The 23,501-nt window shown below is 43.2% G+C and overlaps 1 protein-coding gene across 1 annotated transcript; it reads right to left on the minus strand.

Moving 5' to 3' along the window:
• Positions 1–136: 136 nt before the first annotated feature.
• LOC129855807 (protein PAT1 homolog 1-like) lies at positions 137–23,229 on the minus strand. Its single transcript, XM_055923834.1, has 18 exons — positions 23,114–23,229; positions 21,767–21,869; positions 15,094–15,596; positions 14,618–14,698; positions 14,166–14,372; positions 13,462–13,569; positions 13,037–13,123; positions 8,564–8,766; positions 8,208–8,352; positions 7,149–7,266; positions 6,736–6,833; positions 4,174–4,233; positions 3,625–3,770; positions 1,865–2,024; positions 1,579–1,704; positions 1,328–1,419; positions 855–1,004; positions 137–441 (listed from the first exon to the last, which is right to left on the minus strand). The coding sequence occupies exons 1-18, from the start codon at positions 23,126–23,128 to the stop codon at positions 420–422; spliced, it is 2,424 nt and encodes an 807-aa protein (XP_055779809.1). The 5' UTR covers positions 23,129–23,229; the 3' UTR covers positions 137–419.
• Between the last annotated feature and the right edge of the window lie 272 nt (positions 23,230–23,501).

Raw genomic sequence — 23,501 nt, forward strand, 5'->3', positions numbered from 1 at the left:
CAAATCTATTTATAGTAGAGTGCATACATTTTCATGTGGCCTTTGTGGGAATCGAACCCACGACCCTGGCAGCTCCACCTTGTTGGTTGCTAGTCTTTCACAAATGAGATGAGTGAAACAAACCATCACAAAACAGTTGTATACAATAGAAATACTTTTAATTTGATGTTTTATCACAGGCATCAACGTTAACAAGATAATAAAAAAAAGCTGATTTTATTTTCTCTCAGTTCATAGCTCTCTCACACGCATCCCCATACACACCTAATGGACAAAGAAAAAACTGACAAGAGATTCTGCTGGATTAAAATCATCATCAACCCCAGTAGACATCCTACTCTCTTCTGCACACACACACACACATACAATAGTGCACGCACACACTTCAACTGGGGTTTTCTTGATGTCTGGAGTCACTTCTACCTGGACAATGCGGAGATCCTGAGAAAGACAGTAGGGAGGAGGGTTTATTGTGTGAAAGTAGTGAACAGATAGGGTTACAAAAGTAAATATCAGGTTGTCAAAGAAGAAAGTGGTGTCCTAAATCCAATTCCTCCCATTCTACATTTTAGTCGTTTAGGAGACGCTCTTATCCGCTAGGCTAACTACCGCCCTCATTCTTCCTGAAGTGTGTGTGTGACAGAGTTGAAATTCCACCTCCAACTGGGACGCAAACTGACAACCATCAGCACCTTAACACAGTGTAATCAAAAAGCGGCAAGGCATTGTGCATGTTAACTTCTTTAACCCCCCCCCCCCCCCCCATGCTTTTCAAATCATTGAATGGGGAGGGAGGAACAGCACACTTCAGGGAGAATTGAAAGTGGGCTAAGGACACGTGAGACTGTACTCACTGTAACTTCTCCTGCAGCAGCTCCAGCCTCTGTCGGTCTACGTAGCGCGAGAAGAGAGAGAGCAGGTTGGGAGGGGTGAAGAGAGGAGGGGACAGGGACGAGGGGGGCACGTTGAGCAACTCCCTGGTCACAGAGAACACCAACTCTGTCCTGTGAGAGAGAGAAGCAAAAGGACACAGACAAGGTGGAGAGAGTTAGTACACTGCAACCACAATAAACAAACCTTTGTGTTTTGCCCATAAAAAAAATATATATGTATAGGTTTGTAGTTGCGGTGTGTGTTTCCAAACCCTGTCACTAAGTGGAGACATTGACCATGCATCGTTAGCTATTACTGGTACCTTGTTTTTAGCTTTCTGATGGAACAATACTAGCTAATATTGATAAATGTAAAATCTAACAACCATTTAAAATTTTGCATATCAAAAAACACACACAGGTTTCTGAATTACTAAAAGGAGGGCTGTGCTCACCATCGATTGTCATCCATGAGTTGACAGTTAAGGTCGGAGCTTTGCATTCGCTCTCCTTCACTCAGGATCAGGTAAAGCAGCGTCACACCAAACTGGGATGATGGAGAGAGGAGAAAAGGAAAGAGATGGGGACAGAAAGTGAGTGCCCTGACTTCATGCCATCATGGCCTTATTTATCAGCACTGCTGGACAGAGATAGGTGCACTATTTTGCATCATTCTAACAGCAGGCAGATTGCATAGTGCAGGTACCTTATTTTGCAACACTTTGGACAGTTGACCCTCGCTGCCTTGCAGCTCCTGCAGCAAGTCTGTGAGGGCGGCGCTAGATAGGGAAGAGATCACCACGGCAACGGGCTCCACCAACCAGCACAGCGCCTGGGGGAGATGGGATGAGCAATTATAGACCACTATATACGTCTACGTAGGTGAGTCTGTCTCTGTGTGGGCTTGAGCATCTCATTGAGAACAATACATTTTTGCAATAAAGATCCGACGCTAACCCACTGTGTGTGTGTATGTGTGCACCTATCTATACCTGGTCCTGTTTGTCTTTCTTGGCCAGGGCGGTCAGGTTCCGGGCAATCCCCATGACAACGGTGGCAGCCTGCAGCGGAGGCAGGAAAGGGATGAGCCTGGAGATGAGGCGCTTTCCCTTACGCACCGACATGATCAACAGACACTGCTCGTCACTCACTCTGCAGGATGGGGGGGGGGGGACAGATGGAGGAGAAGGAGAGTGAGTCTGTGGTGAATATTAATGATGGGGGAAGCAAAGCTTTTCGGGACAATTAGGGTTTCCGCCAAATAGTGCCAGAGGGAAAAAATGTTGACTACCTGAAACTTAACAGTGAACATTAGTGACTGCTGGATCGCTGAGGGAGCGGTAGAGATGCAGGGTATGGGGGTCATGTCACCCCCTCTCTTCCCCCCTAATTCCAAATCATTCCCTAGCCCCTTCACCCTAGGCGATCATGTACACTACCGTTCAAAAGTTTGAGGTCACTTAAAAATGTCATTTTTTTTGAAAGAAAAGCACATTTCTTGTCCATTAAAATAACAAATTGATTAGAAATACAGTGTAGACATTGTGAATGTTGTAAATGACTATTGTAGCTGGAAATGGCTAATTTTGAGTGGAATAGCTAAATAGGCATACAGAGGCCCATTATCAGCAACCACCACTCCTGTGTTCCAATGGCACGTTGTGTTAGCTAATCCAAGTTTATCATTTTAAAAGGCTAATTGATGATTAGAAAACCCTTTTGCAATTATGTTAGCACAGCTGAAAACTGTTGTGCTGATTGAAGCAGTAAAACTGTCCTTCTTTAGACTAGTTTCCACCATATTTCTTACACCTAACATAACCCTTCAGATCTACACAAGTCTCTAGAGGAGCAGCTACGGGTCAATTTGGAATTCAGGGAGCCACGTTCCCCTCCATCCTTCCTCTCCCAGGCTCTGACGTTAACGATGGCCCGCTGCCCCGGGGCCAGTAAAAATGTGTCGGCCCAGTGGATCTCGTCAACTTCTCAGCGCATTTCTGCGTTCCAGTTCATCATTTACATGCTCTGTCGCAGTCTTACTATCGAAAACTACACGTAAAATGATTGGCCGTTCATTCAAGGACCACCACACTCCCGCAAGTCACAACTGCTCGAGCAGAATAGGAGTTGATGCATTCACACAGCACATGCGGGCTGTCCAGAGCAAAAAGAAGCGCTCTTCAGTCCACTCGCTGCGCTTATTTAATTTAAGGGAAGTGAATTACAAAAGTAAACCTTCAATAGTGAACCTACTGCTGGCAGCTGCTGATAGACTGCAAAAAGAAAGCTACACATAAAAAAAACACACCTAGCATTCGTTTTGACCTTGAGCCAGATAGATATCTATTTTCTGGAATGCATTAGTCTTAAAGGGGTAACGTCCTATTTTGAAATGTAACATTTTTTATTCTCAAACTGACATACTATAGAAACAAAATTATTGCAACTAATACAATGTAACGACTTACATTTCCTAAATCGTATTACACAGCCTTTTCACACCATAATAACAATATGTAGCCTATTACTAGCTGAATATAGAGAGAAAGCATGCCAACCTCTAGGCCCTGCAAGACCTTAATGCATTTTTACCATCCCAAGTCTGGGGCCAAAATATTTTTGGCCAGTGACAAAAGAAAAAAGTTAACGTTGGACCTTGCTCATCTCGTCTTCCCACTCCTTCCCCTTGAGGGAGCTGTAGAGTGTGGGTCTTGTCGTCCCCCCCCTCACCTACCCCATCCCTCAGTCTCACCTGTCGTCCCACTCCTTCTCCTTGAGGGAGGCGTAGAGCTGCAGTGTGTGGGTTTTGTGCTGCTCCAGCAGGGCCTCTCTCTGCTCCTCCGGCGTCTGCATGAAGCGCTTCTCAAAGTCCTGCACCTCCAGCAGCAGACTGTACATCTGATGGAGAAAAAGAGAGAGCGGGAGGGAGATCGCGTTGTTTTAGGGGGATACCTGGTAACATGACAAATAGTGCAGCGTTTCATAGAGAATATAGGTAGTAATAACTGGTTACACATGTGTAAAAAAATATAAAGATAGTTGCACACTATATACGCTCCCAATAATTTTATAGGCATCACTAACATTTAGGCACATAGTACCTGCTTGTGTAACTAGCTAGCAGATACTAACACAAGATGGTTACAAAGAGATAATGGAGTGTCTACAGATATAATACATGTTAAGAGTGAGAGCACTGCAGGTGGTTCATAACAGGCAGAGGAAGTTCAAATCAAGGTAACATCATCAAAACAACCACAGCGCTGTAGAGACAGGTCATTCTCCCGTTCCGTGTCTTTACCTTCTCCACAGTGTAGAGGATCTGCCGTCTCTTATTCCACACCTGTTTCTCTCTCTTCTCCTGTGTGGGACAGAGGGAGCGGTTAGAGGTGTAGAATAATGTACTTCTGCAGTGTTTCCCAACTGGGGGTACGTGTAACAAAATTTGTAAAATAAAATAAGAGGAATATATATATTTTTTATGTTCAAGTTATTTCAATCTTAATAGACAGGAAAACATTTACTGAAGTCACTGTGTGGAATCTCTAGTTTATTTTATAGGCCTACTTTTTAAACTTCGGTGCGCATTGCTCGGTCTCCCTGGCCTCGGTCCGCCTGTTGACCCTCTGCTCCACACTAGTGGCTCACCATTTCAGCTAACAGCTAGCTTTGAGTAGAAACTAGCTATGGCTCAATGGCTGAAACGCACTGTTTCAATCAGCAGTAGCAGCACTAGCGCCAGCTCAAGTAAACCCGTGGAAAAAAGAAAGTTCACAAGTCAAAGAAGCGTCAATTTCATGAACAGTATGTCCTCCTCGGTGTCACCTACTGTCACCTCTGCAGCGACGTCCTCTCAAATAATAGCCTGAAACCAGCCCATTTACAACAGCACATCAGTACCAAGCCTCTTTCCTGTGTGGGTAAGACCAGAGTTTACGTTTTCCAAAGCGGTCAAAATTTAAGGGAAGTCGAGAAAAATGAAAGAAAGCGACCAAAGCATTGGAAAGGCTTCATCTGCCATGTTGCTACTTGTGGCCAACTCAAAAAAGCCATTCTCTATAGCCTAGGAGTTCATTTTGTCTGCTGCCGTTATCCTCACTGAAATTATGATCGATAAGACAGCAGCTGATGCACTGAAGACAGTACCATTGTCAGATAACAGTGTGCTGTAGAATCGATGACATGGGCATTGATATTGTTGATCAAGTGGTGGGAAAGTTAAATTCCTGTTCATTTGAGCTGCAGTTAGATGAACGGACGAACGTAAGTTGGGAAGCCCAGTTGATTTGCGTTTGTAAGATAGAGACATTTCGGAAATTAATGAGCACCATCGGTCCGGTGAGAAGCTAACGGGGAGAACTACAGGATGAGTTTCACATTGACAGCTTTTCTCAGAAACCCTGTGAACATGTGTGCGCACGGATGTCACGGCATCAATGACTGGGAAAGTGAAAGGATTAATTGCCCACAAAGTCAAGCCGGACGTTGAATGGAATCGCTATCATTCACTACCAATAAAGGCAGTGAAAGTGATTCACTTTATCCAGTCCAGTCCCATGAATCCCCGACTGTTAGGAAAGCTCCGCGGTGACAGTGGGACTGAGTACCAGCAGCTTACTGCTTCACACCGACGTCCGTTGGCTATCCCGCGGGAAAACGCTACAGAAGCTTTTTGAGCTGCGGGCCAAAGTGATTTTCTGTCTGAGCCCTTGTGGCCGTGTTGGAGGGCACAGACTGTGTACCCCGCCTTGCTGATGTGTTCAGCAAACTGAACAACCTGCATCGAACTCGGCAAGGCAAAGACACACGCATTCTAAGGACGTATGACAAAGTGTGTGGATTCATAAAGTAGACCAAACTCTGGGAGAGAAAGGTGAAGATGGGGTTTTGAAGCTGTATCCAGCAGCTTGACACGTACTTTTTTTTTTATTTTTAACAGGTGATGTTGACAGAGCTCCTATGGTGCAAATAGTAAGCTCACATTTAGCCAAACTAAGTGAGTCCAACTCCTACTTCCCTGACATTGAAAACAAGTCTGCTAAACTTGACTGGGTGAGTAATCCTTTCATGACTGACAGTACCAACAACAGTCCTACCAGACTGCAGGAAAATCTTCTGTATGTGTCCTCAGACCGTGGCCTGAAGATGAGGTACTCAGAGACATGACTGTTCTGGTGTGAAGGAAATGTACACAGAATGAACTGCTGCCCTTTGACTCTGCATGCTTATATGAAGTGAGATTTTCACCCATGACCCTAATCAAGACCACATACAAGAACAGACTCGTTGCCACACGGCCCCCCAAGACTGACAAAGCTTAAGAGTGAGAGACAGCGTAAACTTTCTCATTGACTGGAGAGTCTTCATGTGTCATACACAAGTCTATAAATACAGGTTACATGTATTGGGAGTATGTGTATAAAATGGGATCTTTGTATTTGTATAATTTATCTGGAAAAAATGTAAGAGTATTATTAGACTAATACATAATCATTTGCAGTTAAAATGACAGACTAATATTGATATTCTACCTAATTTAGTCTATTTTACATCCAATCTTGGAATCACAGTGGCCGCACGGGCATAAGGGGGTACTTTAGGCAAGTTTTTTAGGGGTACAGTACCCAAAAATTATTGGGAACCACTCTACTACAATAGGACAACACTAGTTATTATGGCTGTCTCCATATCAACGCAGGAACAACTGACAGTATCATCTGGAGTAGCGAGACAAAAACGATATAATAAGAACAAAGCGTGATAAGGAACAGGGAACATACGTCAGAGGCAAAACAGCAGGAGATAGAACGGCAGAACTCATGAGACACAGGAGTTTGGAGAGATTGTGGTGTGTAGCAAGTACCTCATCATCAGTGCGACTGGTCACCACTGTGTCGATCATTTTCCTGGGGTTGTTGACGCTGGACACAGTCAGCTTACCCAGTGAGCCTGCAAACTGCACTGTGGTGGGGGGGGGGGGGGGGGGCGATACACACGTATGTTACAGATACATCCTCAAAACACACAAAGGTGATGTGATGATTATTCATTTAAAATTAGACCTTGGTTAAAATAGTATTGGTTTTCTTTCTAATACTAGATTGAGCCTCCCCGCTGCAAAGTAACCAATGCAATAGTCCCGAAAGTGCTAACCCTGCCCATTTGGTACACCAGGTAGTGTGCCAAACGCCATTTAACTGAAACAAATATATACTATTTGATCCAGGTTATTGATCATGTATCATCCTAGTTTTCTAATAATGATTAATGCATTACCTGGTCTGTAGGTGTGTTCCAGCTTGGCCACCTGGGGGGTGATGAGTTTGGTGGTGTGCTCCTTCCTCACGCCGTCTCTGTCTCTCTCCTGCCTCTTCTCCATCTTCTCAAAGTAATTCTGCCGGCCAACACAAAATTGGCGTCCATTTATTTACACATCTGTGCATTTAATCCGCCAGGAACAACTACTGAAAAAAAGTTTCCTTATCATAGAAATCCAATAAAAATGTATTAGGATAATCCATACTAAAACTATTTATTAACACTCAGTTAAAAAGGTGAAACTCTAACAAAGGCCAGTGAGACCTATCGGTCTCCAGAAGCAGGTGAACAGGGATTAGACTGAGGTAGACAGCCAAGTGGAACTAATAAAGGATCTGAATGACAGGATTGGAACAGTGGTTTCCCTGGCATACATCCTGATCTCGTTTATGACATGCCCCCTCCTTATCGGTCCACCTAGGCTGGTAGCGATCAGATAGAAATACAATGTGTAGAACCAATGTGTAGAACCAACATGCTCTACTGTCCATGTAAGGACTGGTGTCAGCTCCATAAATTACATGTTTATTTAATCCCATTCTAGGTTGGTCAGTAGGACAGAAGGTGATGGAACGATCTGATAGAAACAGACTGTGTAGAGCCGACATGCATCTCTGCAAGAGGTTGTGTCTGGTTTATAACTAACATTTCTATCCGCCTTGTTCAGAACCTCACACCCCCCTGAACACAACCCCGCACTGACCTGGGTCGTGTTCATTAGGGAACACCGTAGAAAAACATTTTGCAACAAAATGACAACGAGCGTTAATTGGACCAAGTCTATGTAGTCATTCCCTGTTTCAACCCATTTTCTTCCATTGGTGCCTGGTGAATACAACACTCGCTCATGTTCATTAGGGCACACAGAATAAAAAAACATTTAAAAAGATTTCGCACCAGAAAACAAACGGGCGTTACTTATTGGACCAAGTACTCATTCCATTTCAGTCCATTTTGTTCCGTTTGGTGCCGAATGAACAGGACCGTGACTTTTTCCATTGACTTGGCTTTGCTAACCTGGTAGTAGTAGTCATCCAGGTAGGGATCAGTGCTCTGCAGCTGCATCATCTGGATCTTGGCCACCCACTCCTTCTCCCTCTGGGTCATCAAGTTACTGTAGGGGTCCCTGCTCCGCCAGTCCCCCACACGCCCGCCACGCTCACTGGGGAGAGAGATGATAGGGGAGGCAAAGTGAGAAAGAGGCTCCACAGCTGCAGGTAAGTTGAATGTAATGCATTTGCAATTCAAGGAAATTTGTGAGGCAATTTATGGCAACGGTACTGTGGATGGATATGGAGGAGACATTTGGATGCCGGGACAACTCAAATTATTTACACACACACACACACACACACACACTTCAGTCCACATACCCTCCTCTACTCTGCATCCTCTGGGTGAGCATGCGGCGGTGCTGGGGGTGCAGGTGCGTGGTGTTGTGTCGGATGATGGGACAGGGTATGTGGTTGTGGTGGGGACCCATCCTGTGGGGAGGGGGCTGGCCGAAGAAGGGCCTGAAGCCTCCGCCGCCAGGCAGCAACGGGGGGCCCTGACAGCCCCTGGGGAAGCCAGCAACCTGAGAGGGGCAGAAAGCGAGAGAAGGAATGAAAAAAAATAGATAGAGGAAAGGAAGGGAGGCTGGCATTGAATGTGTGTTGTGGAAATTCACCACTAAGTACTCAAACTCAACGTAAATGAATCAATCTTTATTATCACGCCCGGAGAAGTCCAAGCTTGATGAAAACTCTGAAAAGGTGTTCCCTTTCAGTCCTTATATACAAACAAGTTATATAAGCATGATTTCCATTATTCATTATTAACGTTGGTTCCTGCATGTGACTGACAAGGCTTCTTCTCTTTACGGGGACCTTGAAACTGAGATACTCCTTTTGGTTCCCAGAGCAATGTTCTGGGCGTACTGCCAATTGGTCTGAGGTGGTCACAGTCACCTGCACCAACCAAAATAGAGTGAGAGGAGAATTCAATTCAAGGCTCTCTTCAGACAAAATGTTCCCCCACATGTGTTTATGCAAACACCCATTTTACATAACAGTATGTATACAAGTTCATAGATATGTTGTACATGTGAATCATTTTTGCTCATAGGGAGTGTGAATGGGGTGTATTCCCTACGCATCATAACGGAAGCAAAAGGTCTGAAATGGGGAGGGACCAAATTACCGCTGCCACAATTTTTGCTACGGTGTGCACTTATGAATGAATAAACCCCGGGGAGGCTAATTTTTGAGTGAGATGGCTCAAGGGGAGTGTATTCAGGTGTACAGATGAGAACACAGGTGAGTGTTTAGTCAAGTGGAGTTTAAATCAAATCATAGCATGTAAATCTTGGTGGGGCAAAGATTTTTTTAGATGCATACCAGCAAAGCCACAACACAATATATTCATTGGACTATAACAGTGACAAACAGTACCCACAAACTGTTAGGGCCTAAATAAAGCTGTCTCAACACCTTACCACTGTTACACCTGGCTATCAGCAAAGCGTTGTCTGGCAGCGAAACAGTTCCTTCAGCCTCATTAGCTGATTTGGCTGACTTGCTTAAACAAATGTGGTTTCTACTGACAATTGAGATGTACAATGGCATAAAGGGGCGACGAGCGAATAAGAGGCAATCCGTCATTTCGATTAAGAAATGAATGAGCGAGCGACTACGGACGTAGTCAATATAACTATTTGTTCAGCACTTTTGAAATGTACTGCGACAGAATTCAGAACATGGGCCGTCCTTACAGTGTTCTCCCTGTACACCAAGTCAGAACCGTAGGATAAATAAAGGGGGCATATAAGCAGACAATGAAAACTCATACAATATTCGATGATGGCATTTCTCAAAAACAGGCTACAGGCTACATGTGCACCATCAAGTCAGAACAGTAGGCTAAATTATGAGGGGAAAGGGGACCAAATTATTAGGGTGAAGCACATGGGCTACTAACAGCGTACTACACAACATACACTTAGTATTACTTTCTTAGCTACAGCATGCATATCTTCCTGGCATATTGCATAATTTATGCAGCAGCATACAATACATTTGACTCACCTTGTTGTGCTCACTTGAACAGGAAGGTGGCACAGTGGTCCTTGGTGGGCAAATTATGTCATCAAAGTCTGGCATTCTCTGGATTCATGGTGCTTTCAAGACAACTGGGAACTCGGGAAAAAAACAGGTTGAATCATGATGTTAGTGATCTTCAGGCCAAGCTCCAGAAAGAGGCCAGAGTTCCCGACTTGGAATTGCGAGTTGGATGACCGCTCAAAATGTATTTGCCCAGTGGGAACTCATTTTTTTCCCGAGCTCCCAGTTGTCTTGAACTCACTGAAGCCTGAGATTTCCAGTTGATTTAAAAGAGGCAGAAGTCATGTTGAATTGACAGCATGGCCAATGTTGATTGTCCTTTGAAGCTTGGAAAACAGACCCTTCAACCCAGACTTGGACCACACATCCACTCCACTGAATAGCAGGCTAGTGATTGCTTTGCGATTTCCAACTTGCTGTGTAATCTTTATGTCCAGTTGCCGATGAGCACCGATACATTTGATCTATATTTACTCTTCATATGACAAGGATTGAAAAGGATTTGCCAGCAGGTTGTCGACTTGATTCATGATGACTGCTAGCTTGATAGCTATGATTTCAAAAGTATGATGTTGACATGATCAGTCCAATCAAAGGTAAGGTAGATATAAAGTGATTTGACGTCATTTTATGTGGCCAATGACCTTGAGCCTTCTTGGGATAGGCACTTCTAATATACCTATTAGAGGTCGAGATTTCAAGTTTTCATAACAATCGGAAATCGGGATTTTTGGACACCGATTTGGCCAAATGTATATATATTTATATATATATATATTTTTTCACCTCTATTTAACTAGGCAAGTCAGTTAAGAACACGTTCTTATTTTCAATGACGGCCTAGGAACGGTGGGTTAACTGCCTTGGGGCAGAACGACAGCTTTTTTACCTTGTCAGCTCGGGGATTCAATCTTGCAACCTTACAGTTAACTAGTCCAACGCTCTAACCACCTGCCTCTCATTGCACTCCACGAGGAGCCTGCCTGTTACGTGAATGCAGTAAGAAGCCAAGTTGCTAGCTAGCACTAAACTTATCTTATAAAAAACAATCACTAGTTGATGATATTACTAGTTTATCTAGCGTGTCCTGCGTTGCATATATCGATGCGGTGTGCATTCGCGAAAAAAGGACTGTCGTTGCTCCAACGTGTACCTAACCATAAACATCAATGCCTTTCTTAAAACCAATACACAGAAGTATATCTTTTTAAACCAGCATATTTAGCTAAAAGAAATCCAGGTTAGCAGGCAATATTAACCAGGTGAAATTGTGTCAATTCTCTTGCGTTCATTGCATGCAGAGTCAGGCTATATGCGATAATAATAAACGTTTTGTTTTCGAAATGATAGTTTCCGGATTCGACCATATTAAAGACCAAAGGCTCGTATTTTTGTGTGTTATGTTATAATTAAGTCTATGATTTGATATTTGATAGAGCAGTCTGACTGAGCGATGGTAGGCAGCAGCAGGCTCGTAAGCATTCATTCAAACAGCACTTTCGTGCGTTTTGCCAGCAGCTTTTCACTGTGATTCAAGCATTGCGCTGTTTATGACTTCAAGCCTATCAACTCCCGAGATTAGGCTGGTGTAACCAATGTGAAATGGCTAGCTAGTTAGCAGGGTGCACGCTAATAGCGTTTCAAACGTCACTCGCTCTGAGACTTGGAGTAGTTGTTCCCCTTGCTCTGCATGGGTAACGCTGCTTCAAAGGTGGCTGTTGTCGACGTGTTCCTGGTTCGAGCCCAGATAGGAGCGAGGAGAGGGACGGAAGCTATACTGTTAATTTGTAAGTCGCTCTGGATAAGAGCGTCTGCTAAATGACTTAAATGTAAATGTAATGTTACACTGGCAATACTAAAGTGCCTATAAGAACATCCAATAGACAAAGGGTATATGGAATACAAATGGTATAGAGCGAAATAGTCCTATAAATACTATATTAACTACAACCTAAAACATCTTACCTTGGAATATTGAAGTCTCATGTTAAAAGGAACCACCAGCTTTCATATGTTCTCATGTTCTGAGCAAGGAACTTAAACGCTAGCTTTCTTACATGGCACATATTGCACTTTTACTTTATTCTCCAACACTTTGTTTTTGCATTATTTAAACCAAATTGAACATGTTACATTATTTATTTGAGGCTAAATTGATTTATTGATGTATTATATTAAGATTAAAATAAGTGTTCATTCAGTATTGTTGTAATTGTCATTATTACAAAATAATTTTTTTTATTTAAATTTAAAAAAAAAATTTAAATAAGAAAGTCTGATTAACCGGTATTGGCTTTTTTGGGTCCTCCAATAATCGGTATCGCCGTTGAAAAATCATTATCGGTCGACCTCTAGTACCTATGGCAGCACCCAAGGGGCTTGAATTTTCAAGCTGTCCCCATAGATTTTGTAGTGACATAGTGTCTCCATGAGTGACAGAACACTGAGCCAATCACGGCGCAACGAGAGAACATTACCAACCCCTACGCTCCATATTTTCCACTGGCTGCCCCACCACAACAGAAAGCACTAAGTTAGGCAGAAACACCAGCATTTTGGCGTTGCCTTACTCAAGAAAGGAAAAAAAGAGACAATGTTTGTATGCAGCTTTATTAACTCAATGATATATATATATTTTTTTTTACATTGTTTGCAAACTGATATGCGACACATTAATGCCAAAACAACACGCTAAACTCTGCCCCACCTGACCTGAATGACGGGTCACCACTGGTTGAGTCTCACCTGAGAGTTGAGCATCTGCGCACGTTGGATCTGGGACAGAACGGGGCCCACGCCGGCCGGGAACGGAGGACGACACAGAGGAGAGTTCTAACACAGACAGAGAGAGAATCCAACTCAGAACCAACACTGACCAGGAACCTGCATCTGGAGTGAGCTAGAGAGTCCATCCATGAGCCAAGTTATTCAGCCAAAACCAAGGTAGCTGCTATGGAATAATTAATATTTTGTATTTATTTATATATCCACCCTCACGGAAGTAACTGACCATGAAAAGTCAACCCTCATTCAACAATTGGTCAAAAACACCACAACAGTTCAGACAACCAAAATAAAACTTTACACTCCGAACTTCACATGCCCCACCAAATAAAGCAAGGGAGGACCGGAGAGCTAGTCTAAGGAGAGAGGGAGGTAGGGGGACTCACAGCCATGTTTAAGAGGGTGTTGGGGGAGATGCGCTCAGGGAAAGAAGGGGGGTAGCGGTGTTGGTGGTGGACCGGGGCTCGCACATGAACGGTGGTGGGGTGGTGGATCTGCAACACACACAGGAGAGGGACTCAATACAACTAATTTGCCTATAACTGTACACAGATGGAGGGTTAACTCTGGCTTTCAACAGATAGGATGAGAGTAGAGGCAGAAACAGGATGATAACCAATCACTAATAGTATTATACAGTGGTCTCAAACTCCATGTCCGTGGGCCTCCATAGTGTGACTCAGGGGCCAGATGTGACCCGTGAAAAGGAAGTTTGAGACCACTGGTCTAATAACTATGAAAGGGAAAGGGGAATACCTAGTCAGTTGGACAACTGAATACATTCAACTGAAATGTGTCTTGCACATTTAACACAACCCCCCTTCGGCACCCGGGGAACACTGCCTTGCTCAGGGGCAGAATGACATTTTTACCTTGTCAGCTCAGGGATTCAATCCAGCAACCTTTCGGTTACTGTCCTAACACTATAACAGTAGTTACTTCTGCAGAATAAGGCCATGTTAAACAAAACTACATTGAGAAAGGCAAATAACTATTTTATATATAAGTGGGAGTATTTTGCATACAGAGAGATGAGATAACAGTCCATAATGATTACTAAAACGAGGAAGGGCAGAATTCTCTCACTGACCTGCTGCTGATGATTCATAGCATGACTCATCGGCTGCTTGGGCGGAGTCCCGATAGGCACAGCCCTCACTGGTGGGCTTCCAATCACGGGAGAGGACGAGCGAGGCGGGGGGGCCCTTTCCGACAAGTCCCGCCCATCCTCGCTCATAACTGGCGGAGGCCGATTGGGCAGCCCCACCTCTTTGATGATGGACAAAAGTGGACTGTCCTGGAAAGAAGAGAATTTAACTTTTAGATCGAAGTCTACAATCAATAATTAATAAAATTGCTTTAAAACAAACCTGTTAAGTCATTCAGAGTGCAAATGTGCCAGCTATATAGTTTTTCATGTACAGTACAGGGCCACATTCAGCAAGGCACAACGTAGCTAAACTGTTTGCAACCGAGAAGCAGTGTTCTTATTTGACAAATTCAGGAAGTACAGCTCTGTTACAAAACAGGCAGGTGTCTTACCTCCATTTGAGTGATTAGTCCAGGGGTGACGCTCACAGGCCCAAATCCCATGTTGTTCTCCCAGATATTGTGTGAGTTCATCTGAAAGAGAGAGGCAGAGGAAGAGAAAGGTTCAGAAGGCGCTGCTCCACTAGCGATGCATAATATTCATCCTTCATTGAACCAGCACGTCTTTCCTTCTCCAAACCCTATAACATAGTTCTGCAGCATATAGAGCTACAGAATACTAGATCAGTGGTTCCCAAACCTCTCCTTTGGGACCCCCAGACATTTCAAAATGATGATGTAACCAGCTCACCTTATTCACCTAGTCAAGACCTTGATATTTAGTTGACAAGTTGAATCCGGTGTGCTTAACTCTGGCATAGATCAAATACATGGAAGGGCTGGGGGTCCCCAGGAGAGGTTAGAAAACCACTGCACAAGACACATTGATCTGCAGCGTTACTACAGTAGAGTATACTACATTGTCTCACCTGTGGCATGGGGGCCCCCCCTCGGCGTAGGAGGTGCTGATGCTGCTGGTAGCTAAGCAGGGAGGGATGCAGTGGGCCCGGGGGCAGCCCCGACAGGGTCAGCTGGTGGTGGGAAGGGAGCTGGGAGGGGTGGTGGTGGTGCTGCTGGGGCATGGAAGGGGGAGGAGGGAGACCAGTGGACCGGTCACCAGGCCCGGCTGGACCACCCACGCTGGCGATGGCCGGGTCTGCCCCAAGAATCAACATGGCAAGGGACTCGGCTAAGTCACCTCCCCCCATCTCCTCCAGGCCCAGAGGGGGCATCGAAGAGAGGGAGTGATGTGGTGGGGGGAGGGATGACGGGTGGGGGACGCGACTGGCAGGAGGAGGGAGTTGAACGGTGGAGGAGTCTCCTCCTCCCATTCCCCTCATCCCTAGTCCCCCTAGACCTAAACCTCCGAGTCCGTCGTTCTTTCGTTCTTCGAGCTCTGCGAGCCGCTTGTGCTCCTCCTGCCAGTCATCGTCTGTAGGAGGTAATAAGTTATTCCATTATTACAGGTGTCATCCAGGTAATAAAGACTGACTGACAACAGGGAATTTTAACTGAGAATGGTAACGTGAGCGATGAGATGAAGGACAATATTTATATCCAGCCTTGGGTGCAGGTGTGTTTCTGCTTTAGGCAATTCCTTTGTCACAACAGAGATTTTACAATGACCACAGCACTGAAGCTAGCTAAAGCAGAAACAGACTTGCATATCCTTGGCTCCCGAGTGGCGCAGCGGTCTAAGGCACTGCATCTCAGTGCAAGAGCCATCACTACAGTCCCTGGTTCGAATCCAGGCTGTATCACATCCGGGCCGTGATTGGGAGTCCCTGAGGGCAGCGCACACCTGGCCCAGCGTCGTGTGGGTTTGGCAGTCATTGTAAATAAGAATTTGTTCTGAACTGACTTGCCTAGTTAAATAAAGGTTCAATTAAATTACAACAAATCCTGCATGTACTGTATGCACGAAAGGCTTGGATATTTGTTGCAGAGTGTAAATGATGCTTTCGTGGAAGGTACTAGGCCACGTACACCCTTGTACACATATTTCCATGTAGGCCTATTTGGCGGCGAAACTTAAGCGAACTGTAGCCTATTGCCTGTTCCCGAGTCCAATATTTTTTTCAAAATTGAAACAATGTGTCTGCTTTTCATGAAATCATATATAGCTGTTCTCAATATGGCCTAAGTTAAGTGTTCATTTGGCCAGAATATTATATACAGGCTACAACATACCATATTTTGATCAGTTATGAAAATACAACAGTTCAAGCAGAATTTTTTTTAGGTTAAAGGCCGACATTTCAACGTTTTAATTTTTAAAGAAATACTCATGACTATAGAAATGGAAACATTGTGATTTGAGAGACAAAGTAACAATAACCTATGTTTAAGGGGACTACAACATTCAATCTGTTACTGGGCTCTCACCATCAGGTTAATCACATAATTCAAATTAAATCAAGTCACATGCACAATTTGATTGCGCACCATTTGTTCATCGACATCAAAGGAGACACACATTGGTTCTAACAAGAATAAATCTAGGACAAAAACTTAATCTTGATATTTCATAACCGGATTACCAGATCATTTTGTTTATAAGCCCACTAGAAAACTGATTCGTTGTCATTCTAAATGTCCTGAATAATGTAAAGGAAAATACCGCTGGGTGTGGCGCAATAGCCTACACAATTGCACACAGTGGAGTAGGCGGCACACAGAAGCACATGAAAACAACCAGCAACCGTTAAGCGCACCGTCAGAACGTTGTCCCGCTGATAGCACCTCAAGTTTCCATGGGCTTCTTATCGGCCAATTGATAGACTTTCCATATTGGTTCCGATCACTAGTAGCCTAATAACACTCCTCCAAATCTATAGAGAGACATCCAGTATGTTGCTGACAAACAGCATGTTCAAGGCCCTCAAGCTATTTGGCCCGAGTAAGCCGCTGTCCAGACTATCTAATATAGTCAAAACAGAAAATGAATCAATCTGCACAGCGCCTTACTATGCCACGTATAGACTTATGCGGTTTGAGTCTACGTTTCAAGGAAATAATATTGTAGGCCTAGTTTTATTATATTGATCATTTGATTCTAGAGCAAATTGAAATAAAATGGTATTAAAAAAGGTTGCAAGAGCTTTGTTTTTTGCTATTGAAATGTATTTGTCATGTAGCCTAGGTTTATTTGTTATTAGCATGTTTACAGATTAGATTGTTCAAGTAAACTGTCCAACCCAGTAGGATTTATTCTGTCAACAACGTAGAAACTGGATAGAAGCCTAGCTATAGTAAGCCCAAAGGCAGGTTTAAACCAGTTCCCCAGCCAGCTGTTCTACGCACACTAATCACAACCTTTCCCTTTCTATAGGCTAGCTAGTTATGTTACAAAGAGTGTCTGCTAAAAAAAAAAAAAAGTTGGCCTTTAACCATCCAAACATTTCACACGATATTCTGCCCATATGAACACGTTTATTTTAGGGCAGAAGTGAATCAATTTCGGTAGACTATATATACACACTACGCACAATATTCTGACTTGATCAATCGCATGCAGCTCAGATTATTTTCTTTATAGACAATGAAGAGATATCAATGTGTGAAATAATATTCATATTAGAGGTGGACCGATTAATCGGAATGGCCGATTTCACAACAATCGGAAATCAGTATTTTTGGATGCTGATTTTGCCCCCATTTTTTTTACACCTTTATTTAACTAGGCAAGTCAGTTAAGAACACATCCTTATTTTCAATGACGGCCTAGGTACGGTGGGTTAACTGCCTTGTTCAGGGGCAGAACGACAGATTTTTACCTTGTCAGCTCAGGGATTCAATCTTGCAACCTTACGGTTAACTAGTCCGATGCTCTAACCACCTGCCTCACGAAGAGCCTGCCTGTTACGTGAATGCAGTAAGAAGCCAAGGTAAGTTGCTAGCTAGCATTAAACTTATCTTATAAAAAACAATAAATCAATCAATCACAATTACTAGTTATAACTACATATGGTTGATGATATTACTAGTTGATCTAGCGTGTCCTGCGTTGCATATAATCGATGCGGTGCGCATTCGCGAAAAAGGACTGTCGTTGCTCCAACGTGTACCTAACCATAAACATCAATGCCTTTCTAAAAATCAATACACAGAAGTATAGATTTTTAAACCTGCATATTTAGCTAAAAGAAATCCTGGTTAGCAGGCAATATTAACCAGGTGAAATTGTGTCACTTGTCTTGCGTTCATTGCACGCAGAGACAGGGTATATGCAACAGTTTCGGCCGCCTGGCTCATTGCAAACTAATTTGCCAGAATTTTACGTAATTATGACATAACATTGAAGGTTGTGCAATGTAACAGGAATATTTAGACTTATGGATGCCGCCCGTTAGATAAAATACGGAACGGTTCCGTATTTCACTGAAAGAATAAACATTTTGTTTTCGAGATGATAGTTTCCGGTTTTGACCATATTAATGACCTAAGGCTCGTATTTCTGTGTGTTTTTATGTTATAATTAAGTCTATGATTTGATAGAGCAGTCTGACTGAGCGATGGTGGGCACCAGCAGGCTCGTAAGCATTCATTCAAACAGCACTTTCGTGCGTTTTGCCAGCAGCTCTTCGCAATGCTTCAAGCATTGCGCTGTTTATGACTTCAAGCCTATCAACTCCCGAGATTAGGCTGGTGTAACCGATGTGAAATGGATAGCTAGTTAGCAGGGTGCGCGCTAATAGTGTTTCAAACGTCACTCGCTCTGAGACTTGGAGTAGTTGTTCCCCTTTCTCTGCATGGGTAACGCTGCTTCGAAGGTGGCTCTTGTCGACGTGTTCCTGGTTCGAGCCCAGATAGGAGTGAGGAGAGGGACGGAAGCTATACTGTTACACTGGTAATACTAAAGTGCCTATAAGAACATCCAATAGTCAAAGGGTATATGGAATACAAATGGTATAGAGCGAAATAGTCCTATAAATACTATATTAACTACAACCTAAAACATCTTACCTTGGAATAGTGAAGTCTCATGTTAAAAGGAACCACCAGCTTTCATATGTTCTCATGTTCTGAGCAAGGAACTTAAACGTTAGCTTTTACATGGCACACAATGCACATTTACTTTCTTCTCCAACACTTTGTTTTTGCATTATTTAAACCAAATTGAACATGTTTCATTATTTATTTGAGGCTAAATTGATTTTATTGATGTATTATATTAAGTTAAAATAAGTGTTCATTCAGTATTGTCGTAATTGTCATTATTACAAATATATATATATTTTTTTCTTCTCTTTAAATATAAATCGACCGATTAATCGCTATCGGCTTTTTTTGGTCCTCCAATAAATCAGTATCGGCGTTGAAAAATCATAATCGGCCGACCTCTAATTCATATGGCCTACTTCCCCAGCCAATCACACACACACGGGCGCGGGCGAAAGAGTTGCCGACAAAGGAGTTTGCTTCTGCTGCAGAATAGAACACGTTGGAGCTTCAGTAAATGATAACGTCTTCTGTGCCTTTGTCATTCAGAACGAGAAGAGTTTGTGGTTGGCTTAGTCTTTCATGCCACCAAACGACCGACCGACAGACACAGACAGACATACATAGCTAAGCTAACCATATGCCTTGCATTCTGACAGTCTCAAAACAGTAGGGCTCACTCCATTTACTCAACTGGTCGATTGTTTGGTCAACCGGCGGTTAGTCGACCAAAATGTTTTTGGTTGAGCAGTCTAAAAAAACAAAAAACTAAATAAAATATGGCATGGGACACCTGTCTGATTCACGCCTGTCTCAGTGGACTAATCCATTGCGGAGGTCGCGGGGATGGCACACCAGTACCACCAGTAGTACATTTACCGTTAGTAACCATCATTCTAAACAACAATGTTTATGTTTGGTTACAGTAATTTCTGTTAATCCAGTCAATATTATTATTACTACAGTCTTTTACCGTTCTCACTGTTGGAGCGTTCACGTTGTTTGCGGACCGCACAACCTAGGCAACACTTGTGAGGAACAAGTTGTTTTATTCATTGGTCGTTTGTTTGTAGCGCTCCTGACAATGTTGAGTAAGGACACGTACCCGGTTCTACATTGAAGTAGGCCTAGGCTACCTGGTCTGTGCCTAAATGTAGGCCTATAAAATGTGCCCATTTGGGGATCTGATAGCATTTCTGATTATCGTAACTCACCACCACTGTGGAACATCAAACAGCAAGTAAACAAAGTCTTTTTTTACATCCATTGAGAATGACAATAGTTCTCCAACGTAGCCCATTTGAAAAATCTTTCCAGCTCTCTCTCCCTTTCGATTACCACTCAGCATGAAAGGGGGAAAGAAATGGACTGCTCTGATCCGGTGGAAACGTCATAAAATAAGCCTACCCGATTACTTCTTATTCCTTATGCATGTATGTTCAGAGCAGGAAACTCCGAGGGTCCAGAATATTTTATTCAATGTTGCAAGTTTGCTAGTGCCAGCTTCAGGTCAACCCAAGTTAATACAATGTTTCAAGTTCGTTGGAGACAGGCCATGTGTAGCCAAATGTGATTTATAGGAGATTTATTTTGATCAGGATATTTTCTACCTGCTGGCTGCAATGTTTTTATTTGTTGGCTTCATCTAGGCTATTTTTTACATAGTTAGCAATGGCAATAGAAGTTACTTTTAGAATTTTGATTAATCACATGATAATGACTGAGTTATGAAGACTATTATAAATTAAATATATATAAAAATCATAACTGGCACTCAGATCTGTAGAAATGGTAAGATAAATTGAAACCCCCAAATGGAAAAGGTTGCCGACCCCTGGTGTAGCCTATTAGCAGCGGAACAGCAGAATCTGCTTAGGCTAGCCGCAGCTGGAGGAAGAAGGTCAGGAACTGTCACCCCCCCCAGCCCACAGTGTGCTCAAAGCATTAGACAAACTCAGTAGCCTACATATAGTTGATTTTATTGATTGTTCGAAGGAACAGACGACTAGGATTTTTTGTTGTTGTCGGAGACAGTCCTTCAAAAACATACAACTTTACAAAGCGTGAACTTCCTATTCTTTATGGGCTCGTTTATCAAACATAGCTTTAGCCTAGGAGAAACATAGCTTTCGAGAACTCATGGGGATTTACAGCCCCCCCTCCCTTGGGTTCTCAGATGCTCCACGTGAACTACAATCCTGACGCTCTGTTTTAACATAATCCTCGCTAACAGGTTTTGGAAACCGTTGGAACTTAACTTTTGTACGAGCGAGAAATAATCTTTCAAACACAAAAGCTACAATTACTCTACGCTGTTTTGCAAAGTTGCACCCGGCAGTAAAACAGCCTCTCGCCGAGCTACCACACATCCTCTCACCTTGCGCTCACATTTCCATTAGACCATTCCATATTTCTGATCAGAACCAGGTGTTATTTAAAACACAGCTGGGGTGCAACTTTGCTAAACTTTTGTACTAGAAAAAGTTTTTATTGTTCATATGAAAGTTACTCTCCACATGTTTCCAAAACTGTATTGTGTGCGAGGTGTATTTGCGATTAGACGGAGGGCATTTCCCTAACAAGGCTAAAGAGGACGTCCAATGGCCCAAGGTTATTATAGTCTTGGATGTTTTAGTTGGTTGACGGGCAATTGTGACTCACCGATGGCTCCATCTCCGAAGGTGTCGTCATTAAACTGGTCAATCTCATCTTCTTCTTCTACCAGCCCCTCCTCCTTCTCCAGGGTACAATCTTCATCAAGGGACTGGAGGGAGAGAGAAATTAAAGGAAGTAGGGAGTTAGGCATGAGAGAAAGGAAGGCAGGAGAGAGAGAGGAAGGTGGGTGAGAGAGGAAGGCGGGTGAGAGAGGAAGGCGGGTGAGAGAGATAGGAGAGAGAAATATGGATGGATGACAGAGAATATGAGAAGCAACAAGAGATGTAGATAATTGGGATATTGACTGTTGTTGAAGGGAGAGGGTGTGGTGAGATCATCAAGAAATGGAAAGATTTAAAAAACAAGTCAAGTATGTTGTTTTTCGTCAAGATACATATTTTATTTAAACAATGTCAGAAATAGGATTTCAGATAGTTATATTCTGGTCAGATTCAAATTTCTTAGCAAGCTTCTCAAGCAGAGACTGACCTTATCCGCAGATATGGCTCTGAGCACAATATTACAGATTTCCCTCAATTTGATAGCGAATTATTAGAACCCTGTAGAAATACTATTGTGACTATTTCGAGAACCCACGTGGATGGGGAGGTCAATTTTGCCAGCTAACGTTAGTTAGATCCACAACAAGATTGATTGATGCCACTAGTTTAGAAGGTGGCAACCCAAGATGTAACGTTACTGCTAAAAAGTTAGACGCTAAAGCTATGAAAATGCTAGTTTAGAAGATGTGGGAAAAAACAGTTCAGCATTTCACAGGCAGAGTGATCCATGTCATCTTTACCAATCGACTTACTTGTATTTCCACTACAAAGAAGTGGCATAGCTAATATACTTCTGAACCTGTTACTGTACAGTCAAACATGGACATTTATCTAGCCATCTTATCCCCTATCAAGACAATGTTTCCAAGCCAAGATAGCTTAACAGAAAAGCTAGCTAACGTTAGCAGGAAAGGCTGCGCAAACTAGCTAGCTAATTACATCACACGGTATCCAAGTCGATAGTATCGAACTTGGCACATTCACTCAAACAATTCCACCATTCTTTAGTGTTTGACTTTTACGGAAGAAAAGCCACATAATAGCCACTTAAAAGCCATGACCATACTCAGTTCACTGGACACACAGCAGGCCCATGATGGGCGGGGGACAATATGCCAGGAAAAGCCTGGTGCTTGGTAGGCCGCACGGAGGAATTTTATCAACGGAGTCGATAAACAAAACCCAAAATCTCCCAGAAAATTGCCGTATTGGCCACATTTCAACTCGTCTTGTGGGAACGCTAGCTAAAATGTCTACAGAAATTGCCAGACGTAATATAAACACTGCTCACCTGAAAACGGAACATGTATCTTTAGTCCGTGAAAGGTACAATTCTCCCAAGTGTCTCTTGAGGAAGGCTGCGCGCAAATTACGCAGGTTCGCGTGAGCGCGGCCAAGTCTATGTGCACGAGTACGTACGCAGGGAGCGGCTGCGCCGCACGGCTTGCAATGACTTTTTAGTGCATGCAATGTATTATTATTTATGACTAGATTCAAGGTGCATTGACGTACATTTTAATATTGCCTTCAAATTCATGCTGGGTTAAAAGTTACATAAAACATTGTTGTGCACTCATTTACTGTAGCGCTAAATGCAGACATGAAAACACACGAGGTCCAGATCAAGGTTCTAATAACAAAGTTTCAGTTTTGTTTCCTCAGCCTGATGAACCCATGGT

This window comes from Salvelinus fontinalis, chromosome 5 (assembly GCF_029448725.1).
Source record: "Salvelinus fontinalis isolate EN_2023a chromosome 5, ASM2944872v1, whole genome shotgun sequence".
NCBI lineage: Eukaryota > Metazoa > Chordata > Actinopteri > Salmoniformes > Salmonidae > Salvelinus > Salvelinus fontinalis.